This window comes from Phacochoerus africanus, chromosome 13 (genome assembly GCF_016906955.1).
Source record: "Phacochoerus africanus isolate WHEZ1 chromosome 13, ROS_Pafr_v1, whole genome shotgun sequence".
Taxonomy (NCBI): Eukaryota; Metazoa; Chordata; class Mammalia; order Artiodactyla; family Suidae; genus Phacochoerus; species Phacochoerus africanus.
Window position 1 is genome coordinate 8693844 of NC_062556.1, and position 12138 is coordinate 8705981.

The 12138-nt window shown below is 44.1% G+C and overlaps 1 protein-coding gene across 8 annotated transcripts in view; it reads left to right on the plus strand.

Annotated features, from left to right (window-relative positions):
- The window catches only part of FRY (FRY microtubule binding protein), a 425213-nt gene that overhangs the window by 356333 nt on the left and 56742 nt on the right, over window positions 1-12138 (plus strand). For all 8 annotated transcript variants that reach the window (XM_047755896.1, XM_047755892.1, XM_047755890.1 and 5 more), the window contains 5 exons: window positions 2101-2251; window positions 5998-6101; window positions 6873-7058; window positions 9972-10170; window positions 11597-11718. In XM_047755896.1, the coding sequence (XP_047611852.1) occupies window positions 2101-2251; window positions 5998-6101; window positions 6873-7058; window positions 9972-10170; window positions 11597-11718 (762 nt within the window). The remainder of the gene's footprint in view (window positions 1-2100; window positions 2252-5997; window positions 6102-6872; window positions 7059-9971; window positions 10171-11596; window positions 11719-12138) is intronic.

A 12138-nucleotide genomic window follows, 5' to 3' on the forward strand; every position in this document is an offset into this window, starting at 1 on the left:
CTGAAGGAGTTCCCGCCATGGCACAGTGAGTTAAGAATCTGACTGCAGTGGCTCACGTTGCTATGGAGATGAGGGTTTGATCCATGGCCCAGCGCAGTGGGTTAAAGAATCTGGCATTGCCACAACTGCAGTGTAAGTTATTGCTGTGGTTTAGATTCAATCCCTGGCCTGAGAACTTCCATATGCCATGGGTGCGGCTATAAAATTAAAAAAATACATATATTTTTTAAGAAGTTGATTTGCTGACAGTGAGATATCCTGTAGGTGATTTACTGAGTAGACTAAGATAAATGACTATGACACCTGCTCTAAATTTTTTCTGGGCTAAAGTTGTGGCCAGACTTCAGGACCTAAAGGACAGGGGTCTAGTTGTGCATTTGCTGGTGTGTTAGAGCCAACTGTCACGTTCTGAGGTGACTCCTGGACCCTCCCTGAGCTCACATCACAGGAGGAGTGGGCTCTGCTTGCTTCTAGTCCCTTCTCTGTTGGAGCCTCAGTTTTCACAGCAGCAAAAGATCCCATCTACTAGCTTTGCTCCCTCCTGCCCTGGGCCAGCAGCATCATATCAGCCACCTCACACCACCTTCAAAAGTGCAACCAAGGAAAGCTCTGTTTTGGAGAAATCGCCCAAAGGTGACATAACACATCCTTCCTCTTCACACCCTAAAACCTGCCCCAGGATTAAGCCGCGTGTCTGAAGCCGTGTATGTGGATCATAGCGTGTGGCCCCCAGTGTCATTGCTTATCTTGAAAGCCACTGGCCTATGTTGAGAGCATTACGAGAAATAACTCCATGAAACTTGTTGCTGTGCTTACTTAATTTGGTTGAGGAAGCTCATTAAGTCATTCCAAGAATATGTATTGATGCCCTACCACGTGCCAGATACTATTGTAGGGACCCAGGAAACAGCATTGAACGAAAGAGAGAAAGTCCTGCTCTCGTGGAGCTGGTGTGGGGCAGTGGGGGAGGCCATCCGTGCTGGTGAACCGGGGGTCTGTGCCATGGAGGACACGGGAGAGGGGAGAAGGGTGGACAGGGCCTGGCATGGTCCCAGGACACAGGAAGGCCAGGGTGACGGGTGCAGTGAGCCAAGGGGACAGCAGAAGGAGATACGCCCAGAAACAGGAGGAAGATCTTGGCAAGGGGAGCCGCTGGCCAGTACGCAGAGAAGGGACTTCTTGGAGGAGCTCCTGGTTTCCAAGGGTGGCTCTGGCCACTCAGGGGAGAAATGACTCTGGAGGGACGAGGATGGAGGCAGGGAGACCATAGAGGTGAGAGATGCTGGGGGACTTAGCCTAGATGGCAGTGATGGAGGTGGTTAAAAGCAGTCCTCTCCTGGATTTGTTCAGAAGGAGAGTTCTCTGAATATGGCAGTGGTGACAATTTACTTGACGTCAGTGTCCCCTCTATAAAATAGGGATAACCGTTACCTATTATTGGATTATTCATATGTGAAATGCGTAGACCAGTGCCTGGCATCGTATAAGTACTCTCTGTGTTACTTCTAATGTTGTTATTTTAATTATTAATGACTCTCATCCACCACCATCACTGTGACTAGATGATAGATACGAGGAGTTCCCTGGTAGCCTAGCAGTTAAGGATCTGGTGGTGTCACTGCTGTGGCTCAGGTTCAAACCCTGGCCTCGGGAACTCCTGCATGCCGTGAGCATGGCCAAAAAAAGTAAGAAGAAGTTGGATATGAGGGTAAGAGAGACGTCAGGGAGGACCCCAAAGCTCCTGTCCTCAGAGAGCTGGAGATGTGGAATTGCATTTTACCGAGACGGGGGAGAGTAGCAAAAAAGCGTGTTGTCGCACTGATGCGGATTCCCGTGATGTCATGTTTTTCTCCTTGTGTATCTGTATTTTCCATTGCCCTATAATGAACAACTGTAAATTAGGTATCCAAGAAATTAAGGGATGAAAGGAACTTAATCAAGTAATTCCAACCCATTTGATCCCATAATTTCATACTCACCACATGGAATGGTTAGTTATTTTTACAAGCATAAATATGTTTCTTTCTAAAAAGTCAAGTAGGAAGAACAAAAATCTTCTCTCCCCAAAAATAAAGCAGGCTTGCCTTTCTTGCACGACAGATGACCCAATTTCTCCCTACACGGGCTGGCTGCTGACCATCACAGAGACCAAGCAGCCGCAGCCGCTACCCATGCCTTGTACTGGAGGATGCTGGGCGCCCCTGGTTGACTACCTCCCAGAGACCATCACGCCCCGGGGGCCACTCCACAGGTGAGCGTCTCGGACAGGTGGAGGGGAACGATCACTTAGCTTTGGCTGGCCTTTCCTTGTCATGAAAAGAGGGAAGGCTATTCCAGGTCCCATCAAATGAAACGATCTTTGAAATCAGTAGGAATATGACTGACTGAACTGCAGCTCTCAGCCTATGGGCAGAGTTTGGTCAAGTATTAGTCAGTGTGCAAAGCTGCCATGTAGCCCTTTGAATTTTTCCTACCTGTAATCTTGGTATGGGTATTTGTTCTGTTATTCTTTTCCTTTCCTTTTCTTTTCTTTTTACCACATATGCAGCATATGGAATTTCCTGGGCCAGGGGGCGAATCAGAGCTGCAGCTGCAGGTTTGCACCACAGCCATGGCAGCAACTCCGAACTACATCTGCAACCTACACTGCAGCTTGCAGCAACGCCAGATCCTTGACCTACTAAGGCCAGGAATCGAACCCACATCCTCAGGGAGACAATGTTGGGTCCTCAACCTGCTGAGCCACAATAGGAGCTCCCCGTTATGCTTTTTTTTTATTTTTTTTAAATTTTTTTATTTTCCCACTGTACAGCAAGGGGGTCAGGTTATCCTTACATGTATACATTACAATTACATTTTTCCCCCACCCTTTGTTCTGCTGCAACATGAGTATCTAGACAAAGTTCTCAATGCTACTCAGCAGGATCTCCTTGTAAATCTATTCTAAGTTGTGTCTGATAAGCCCAAGCTCCCGATCCCTCCCACTCCCTCCCCCTCCCATCAGGCAGCCACAAGTCTCTTCTCCAAGTCCATGATTTTCTTTTCTGAGGAGATGTTCCTTTGTGCTGGATATTAGATTCCAGTTATAAGTGACATCATATGGTATTTGTCTTTGTCTTTCTGGCTCATTTCACTCAGTAAGAGATTCTCTAGCTCCATCCATGTTGCTGCAAATGGCATGATGTCATTCTTTTTTATGGCTGAGTAGTATTCCATTGTGTATATATACCACCTCTTCCGAATCCACTCATCTGTCGATGGACATTTGGGTTGTTTCCATGTCCTGGCTATTGTGAATAGTGCTGCAATGAACATACGGGTGCATGTGTCCCTTTTAAGTAGAGTTTTGTCCGGATAGATGCCCAAGAGTGGGATTGCGGGGTCATATGGAAGTTCTATGTATAGATTTCTAAGGTATCTCCAGACTGTTCTCCATAGTGGCTGTACCAGTTTACATTCCCACCAACAGTGCAGGAGGGTTCCCTTTTCTCCACAGCCCCTCCAGCACTTGTTATTTGTGGATTTATTAATGATGGCCATTCTGTCTGGTGTGAGGTGGTATCTCATGGTAGTTTTGATTTGCATTTCTCTTATAATCAGCGATGTTGAGCATTTTTTCATGTGTTTGCTGGCCATCTGTATATCTTCCTTGGAGAAATGTCTATTCAGGTCTTTTGCCCATTTTTCCATTGATTGATTGGCTTTTTTGCTGTTGGGTTGTATAAGTTGCTTATATATTCTAGAGATTAAGCCCTTGTCGGTTGCATCATTGGAAACTATTTTCTCCCATTCTGTAAGTTGTCTTTTTTGTTTTCTTTTTGGTTTCCTTTGCTGTGCAAAAGCTTTTCAGTTTGATGAGGTCCCATGGGTTTATTTTTGCTCTAATTTCAATTGCTTTGGGAGACTGACCTGAGAAAATATTCATGAGGTTGATGTCAGAGAGTGTTTTGCCTATGTTTTCTTCTAGGAGTTTGATGGTGTCCTGTCATATATTTAAGTCTTTCAGCCATTTTGAGTTTATTTTTGTGCATGGTGTGAGGGTGTGTTCTAGTCTCATTGCTTTGCATGCAGCTGTCCAGGTTTCCCAGCAATACTTGCTGAATAGACTTTCTTTTTCCCATTTTATGTTCTTGCCTCCCTTGTCAAAGATTAATTGACCCTAGGTGTCAGGGTTTATTTCTGGGTTCTCTATTCTGTTCCATTGGTCTGTCTGTCTGTTTTGGTACCAGTACCACACTGTTTTGATGACTGTGGCTTTGTAGTATTTCTTGAAGTCTGGGAGAGTTATGCCTCCTGCTTGGTTTTTGTTTCTCAGGGTTGCTTTGGCGATTCTGGGTCTTTTGTGGTTCCATAGAAATGTTTGGATTGTTTGTTCTAGTTCTGTGAAAAATGTCCTGGGTAATTTGATAGGGATTGCATTGAATCTGTAGATTGCTTTGGGTAGTATGGCCATTTTTACAATATTGATTTTTCCAATCCAGGAACATGGAATATCTTTCCATTTCTTTACATCTTCTTTGATTTCTTTGATTAAAGTTTTATAGTTCTCGGCATATAGGTCCTTTACCTCCTTGGTCAGGTGTATTCCGAGGTATTTGATTTTGTGAGGTGCAATTTTAAAAGGTATCGTATTTTTGTATTCCTTTTCTAATATTTCATTGCTTGTATACAGAAATGCCACTGACTTCTGAATGTTAATCTTATATCCTGCTACTTTGCTGAATTTATGAATCAGTTCAAGTAGTTTTGGGGTTGAGTCCTTAGGGTTTTCTATGTATAGTATCATGTCGTCTGCAAACAGTGACAGTTTTATCTCTTCTTTTCCTATATGTTTGCCTTTGATTTCTTTGGTTTGTCTAATTGCTGTGGCTAGGACTTCCAAAACTATGTTGAAGAGCAGTGGTGAGAGTGGGCATCCCTGTCTTGTTCCAGATTGGAGTGAGAAGGCTTTCAGTTTTTCCCCATTGAGGATTAGATTTGCTGTGGGTTTATCATAAATGGCTTTGATCATATTCAGGAATGTTCCCTCTATACCCACTTTGGCGAGGGTCTTGATCATGAATGGATGTTGGACTTTGTCAAATGCTTTTTCTGCGTCTATTGAGATGATCATATGATTTTTGACTCTTTTTTTGTTAATGTGGTGTATGATGCTGATTGATTTGCGTATGTTGAACCATCCTTGTGAACCTGGGATGAACCCAACCTGGTCATGGTGTATAATTTTTTTGATATGTTGTTGGATTCGGTTGGCTAAGATTTTGTTGAGAATCTTTGCATCTATATTCATCAATGATATTGGCCGATAGTTTTCTTTTTTGGTGGTATCTCTGTCTGGTTTTGGAATGAGGGTGATGGTGGCATCATAGAATGTCTTTGGGAGTATTCCTTCTTCTTCAACCTTTTGAAAGCCATTATGCTTTTTAAGTTGTGAGCAGCTTGAAGAGAGAGCCCTTGTCCTCTATTTCTCTTTAAAAATTTTTTTATTGAAGTATAGTTGATGTCCAGTGTTGTGCTAAATTCTGTTGTATAGCGAAGTCACTTATACACAAGATATGTTCTTTTTAAAAAATATTCCTTTCCCTTATAGTTTATCCCAGGAGATTGGATATGGTTCCCTGTGCTATACAGTGGGACCTCCTTGCTTATCCGTTTTAAATGTAATAGTTTGCATCTACGACCCCCAGACGCCCAGCCTGTCCCTCCCCTTCTCCCCACCCCTCGGCAACCACAAATAGATTCTCCTTGTCTGTACATTTCTCAGCTCTTCTTGCCCAGTGACTAGTAGATCTGCATTATGTGGATTCACTCAGCTGGTTTCTTCTCCTCGTAGAGCTCTGTGCCATGTCGGAAGTCCAGCTCCATCCCCCTGGAGTAAGGGTCTTGCACACTGCTTCAACAAGGCTGAAGAGTTGGATTTCATTGCGACTTAATGATCTACCAGTATATTTTCATCCTCCCCAGAAGCTGCATTAATGTCATCGTTTCATTGATTAGGTGCAACATTGCTGTGATTTTTATGACCGAGATGGTGGTGGATCACAGCGTAAGAGAGGACTGGGCGCTTCATCTACCGTTACTTCTCCACGCTGTCTTCTTAGGTAAGACCAAAACAGAGCGGAACTCTAGCCAATAGCGTCAAAGACCTTTGGCAGTAACCCACGGGGCTTTCCTTTTACGTGGACACCCGTCCTTTCCTCGTTTCTGAAACATGGGGTCTCTTCTGTTGCTTACTGTCTTGTGGCATCTCTAAAATTTCCGTTGCTCAGTCATTGTTCGAAATGGTCCTATGATTACGGTATAGAGCGGTACCCTGCTAATGGTGTGTCTATAAAGATATCCCAAAACGAGCTGGGCCTCTCTGCGAGTCTTTGGGTCAAGGAGGTAAATTTAAAGCCATGAGACACAGTCGATGTAGAGAGAGGAAAAAAATCGCCCAGTGGGCCAACCACTGGGATTTTAAGATCTTTCATAGAGCAAACCCAAATGGAAAGAGGACCCAGCCAGGCAGGGAGACCCAGAAGTTCCGTTAGAGAGAGAAATAAAATTAGCATCTTCCAGTAACAGAGACGAGATCCCCTAACAGGGATGAGAGCATCTCAGGAAGGCGGAATGCTAAGCATGTCGGATGCCACGGATGGGTCAAGTCAAGGCCACACATCCGCATCTCATGAGAACATTTGACTTAAGAAAGAAAACATTTTATGTTTCCTAAGCCTGACTTCTTTATGTCAGTAATGCAAACAGTAACAAAGAAAACTAAACATTCTTTGAACGCGTGTTCCTCCCGGGTCCTTGGAATCCTGACCATTCCTGGAATGTAATGAGCTGCAGATTTGTTTACACTGAGCGATCCCACCGTTTTGTTCCAGGTTTGGACCATTACCGGCCTGAGGTCTTTGAACACAGCAAAAAATTGCTTCTTCACCTCTTGATTGCCCTCTCTTGCAACAGCAACTTCCAGGCCATTGCTTCTGTGCTCCTGCAGACTCGAGAGATGGGTGCGGCTAAGACTCTAACGGTTCAGCCAGCGTATCAACCTGAATATCTCTACACAGGTAACAAAAGAAGGAGGGGCTGGGGTCCCGAGACAGAGTCAGGAACAGGAAGCTACTCAGAGGTGTCCCTGGAGCCCAGATTAGCTTCTCTAGTGCTGTTACCCCTCTCTCAATTCTCCAAGTGATAAAATAACAGCGCGATAAATAGGAGCCATTTCCCTTGACATGAACTGGCCTCTCAAATCCTTCTTCGCAAACAAACTTTTTACATGATTGCGATCCCTGATTTGTTACCTATGTTCCTACTGCTGCACTGAAAATTAAAAGGTTCCATTGGCCAAGAGCACCCCCTGTGGGAAAGAAGGCAGAAAAGAGTGGCATCTCCACCCCGCAAGGGCAGGCATTGCCAAGGAGCCAGGTGTTTGACTCTGTACCTTCTAGTTCCCTGAAGGAGTCTATTAAGTGACTGACTTTTCTGGAAGGCACCATTAGTGGAAGTCTATGAAAAGTCATTGCCGTTTCGAAGCCAGAAATGAGAACAGAAAGCACTAGCTGAGTCAAAGGCATTCCTGTGTTGTGTGCAGCACTGCTGAAGACTTTCCCGGAAGGGCTGGCCAGCAGTTTTCATTTAGAACCAGAACATTGAAAATAGGAACTAAATATGAACTAACAGAGTTCCGGGGCTCCTTTCCCTTGCCGGATTATTTTGTGCATCACATCGGCCCTGCACATGGCATCTCACGTCACCGTGAACTTCCTTCATTAAAGGAAGTACTTGTATTTTATTTATTTATTTATTTATTTTCATCTTCTGATTTTTCGGGACCACACCTGCAGCATAGGGAAGTTCCCAGGCTAGGGGCTGAATCGGAGCTGTAGCTGCTGGCCTACACCAGAGCCACAGCAATGTGGGATCTGAGCCGTGTCTGCGACCTACACCACAGCTTATGGCAACGCCGGTCCTTAACCCACTGAGCAAGGCCAGGGATCGAACCGCAACCTCATGGTTCCTAGTCAGATTTGTTTCCACTGCTCCACGATGGGAACTCCAAAGGAAGTACTTTTAATTCACACTTGTACTCAGTCCTGTCTTGTCTCCTGACAGATGTTACATATTCTTCTGGAGAACAAATCTGAAATCATTAACTCTGAGATGTAAGGACCACTGACCTCAGTTTAAGCTCTTTAGTTTGAACCAAACTATGCTTAGTTGATAATCATCCATCCGTAGCCTCTTAGAGACACAAAACTCTTCACTATAGATGCTTAATTAAGAATCTCAAGATTCCGGCTGCTCTAACTCCCCTGGATAGGGGTGTGTTCCATTAAGCGCATGGGCTTAAAATGAGAAAATTGCAATCTCTGTTGTCTGTCTCGGAGTGCCTTGGTTTTGCTTTTCTGTGGCGCATATGAGTGTATCTGAGTACGTGATTTAGACGGGGAATCTACAAGACCAAACCAAGCACAGTATACCATAGGCAGGACGCACAATAGACAGCTAAAATGATTGAATGTATAGTGCACTCGGCCTAAATGAATAAGAGCTTTGAGAAGTATTTAATTTTTAAAAACATTTGTTAAATATTTATTGAATACTTAGTTTCAACTCTAGTCGCTTTAAATCCATACCAGAGTTCCCTTTGCGGCTCAGCGGGTTATAAACACAACTCGTATCCATTGGAATGTGGGTTCAGTCCCTGGGCTAGCTCAGTGGGTTAAGGATCCAGTGTTGCTGAGAGCTGTGGTACCAGTCACCAATGCAGCTCAGATCTGGCATTGCTATGGCTGTGGTGTAAGCCAGTAGCTGTAGCTCCAGTCAAGCCCTAGCCTGGGAACTTCCATATGCCACAGGTCCGGCCCTAAAAAAAAAAAAAAAAAAGCCTGCATGATGAAAATTATTGTCTTTGTCTTACTCTAATAGGAAACCAAGGTACAGAGAAGTTATTTGACTCCTTGAGATTGCACCATAAATGGCAGAGATAATATTCAATCCCAGGGCTCCTTACCCCAATTTAATACATCTGTCGGACCATGTACTTTTTATGATTATCGAGTAGGAGAAAAGGAATGGCTGTGTGTATATCTTTTGAAACCCACAACCCACCCAGAGATGCTGAATGCTAACTGTGGTATTTGCTTATATCATATTTCTTTGCCTACTCTAAGACATGTTTTATTAAAATATGTTAATATACATACAATATTCGCAATTTTGGACACATGTACTGAAAACACTCTACATAACTTACTCATCACCATTAGGGCTGGTATCCTCAACATGGTATCATTTCACATATTTCAGTAGTCTATTACCTGGAATAATTTATCAACAGCACAGTTAGGTGCAGATGTTTACTGAGTAGAACTCTTCGTCAGCCTGTGCACACCTGCAGGCGCACACACATTGTTTTCCAGAAAGGATCAGTCAAGAGTTCCCGTTGTGGTGCAATGGAAACGAACCCGACTAGTATCCATGAGGACGCAGCTTCAATCCCTGGCCTCGCTCAGAGGGTTAAGGATCCGGCATTGCCGTGAGCTGTGGTATAGGTCACAGATGTGGCTTGAATCCTGTGTTGCTGTAGCTGTGGTATAGACCAGCAGCTGCAGCTCTGATTCGACCCCTAGCCTGGGAACTTCCATATGCCGCTGGTGCAGTCCTAAAAAGCAGAAAAAGAGAGAGAGAGAAAGAAAGGAAAGAAGAAAGAAAGGACGGAAGAAAGAGAAAGAATCAAAACACCAGAATAAAAAATAGCAGATCACCCTCTATTACCAAATCCACTCTAGTTTACACAGCACTGCAAGTGTTCCATAAGCAGGGAAAGAGTATCAGTCTCATTTAATCACAGCTGTAACCAAAATCAAGTGGCTTTTTTTCCCCAAAAATGTATATAACTCCAGACTTCTGGATGCACACCTCCTGACCTCATTAAGTGCCCAGGCTGCACCTTCCACCTTCACCTTGTCTCCCACCAGGTGGCTTTGACTTCCTGAGAGAGGACCAGTCATCACCAGTGCCAGACTCGGGGCTGAGCTCCAGCTCCACCTCCTCCAGCATCAGTCTGGGAGGCAGCAGTGGGAACCTCCCGCAAATGACGCAAGAGGTGGAGGATGTGGATGCAGCTGCTGAAACAGACGAGAAGGCAAACAAGCTCATTGAGTTTCTGACCACCAGGTAATGAGGGGGCAGGAGATGGGCTGCTGTTTTCAGGTCAGTCTCTTGGAAAAGTGACATCACTTTAAAACCACAGATGGAAAAGTGCGGCTGGCCTTCTGGAAAGGTCTTTTCCATTCTCAATTGCATCTTCTGGCATGTGTGTACAAAGCAGACACTGGTAGACCTTGTCTAAGATCCCGCTGATGTCCCAGTGGGGGGGGAAGGAGATTCATGCAGAAGACTGTACAGCAGGTGGAGGCGGGAACAGTAGCTTTCTGAGACGAGCATGGCTTTCGTCATCTGTTAGAACTGCCAGCATCTGGAAGCTCTGAGACTTGGCAAAGAACATTACTCTGGAAACAAGGATATTAGCCACCAACGATCCAGTAGCAGCTGCACAGGGGACCACTATCTGCTCATCTTGTCCAAAGAGTCATTTATAAACGGAATGCAGAAATTAGAAACAATAGAATGCCATGATAGGAGAAGAATCAAACTGGTAATAAATCAAAATCAGGAAAAGCTTCGAGTGATCCTGTCTTTTTTCAGGTCTTTTGGTTCTTCTAAGGAATGACTGAGCTTAGAAGGCTTCCAAATCTCTAGCCCCCTGAGGTCCGGCCTGTGTATAAACACCTGCTTACCTGTGACCTGGGGCACGCTGTGCTTCCTCAGTGACCTCAGTCCTGGAGGTCTAGTCTATTCATGTATTTGTTAACGAGTACCTCACGGGATTTTTTCTTTCATCAACTGATGCACTAATTCATGCAAAAAAAAAAAATGAAAAGCGAGCGTTTTTTCCAGTGAATGATTTAGAATATTTCTGTGTAGCACTGAGCTCGTTCTCAGATGTAATGTACAGGAAGCTTAGGGAGGGGGTTGATGGCAGCTTAGAGACCTGACGGGTTTCTGGAGAACAAAGGTACTGTCACTCCTCACCGCTGTCAATGTCATGTGCTGAGAAGGCTGTTCTCTAATATTTTCACACCTGGATCCATCCCATTCTTACTGTAGGAAACCAAATAGACAAGAGAGACGGTATCTTCACTTTGCCGCTACTGTATTTGGCACCCTAGTGGTGTGATCCTGATAAAAGCATTATCTCTGCAAATTCTAAAATGCATTTTAGAATGCATGTATTTTATTTAACAGTTATTTTTATTTAACATATGCGTACATAGCATCTGTTATGTGTTAAATAAACCCTGGCCTGGTAAATGGAGAGATTTTAATTTTCTAAGTAAAACCTAAGAAAAAGTATGTCTCCGTCAAGTCGCTAGATCTTTTGAGAATATGCTCTTCAGCGTGGTAAGCCTGAAATTTACCACCAAATTAATCCGTAAAAATTTGTACATGTCCATTGCCCCTTTGGAGTTACACCTGTGTGTATGGTTTTAAAACACAAAATCATAGTTGCCTTGCTGACATTTTGTGTGTTTCATTGAAGGGCGTTTGGTCCACTTTGGTGCCATGAGGACATCACTCCCAAAAATCAGAATTCAAAGAGCGCCGAACAGCTCACTAATTTCCTACGTCATGTTGTATCCGTGTTTAAAGACTCCAAATCAGGTACAGGTACTTTTTCCTATTTCCTCCGATGCCACTTTGAGCATTTTTCTATAATGGAGCTCATTGTCCCCATGTCACTACACACTATGTATGTATTTGTGTGTGTATATAAATACGGCTTTATACGTGTGTGTGTGTGTGTGTGTGAGAGAGAGAGAGAGAGAGAGAGAGAGAAGTTCTGCACTCGGCAGCAATAGCAGAGGAATATTCACATTTTGCAGACATGCCTAACTGAATGTTAGTTACTGTCACATATACTTGTGTTTCGCTCTACGATGTAACTTCCCCAACATCTCCGTTCTCCTTGCTTCATACACCTCGCTAGAATTGAGCTGTACCTGTCTTCATTTTATTGAAAGAAGGCCCTGAGCAAGAAGTCTTTTTCATTGACTGTCATCAGACTCAAGTGTGAGAGACCAT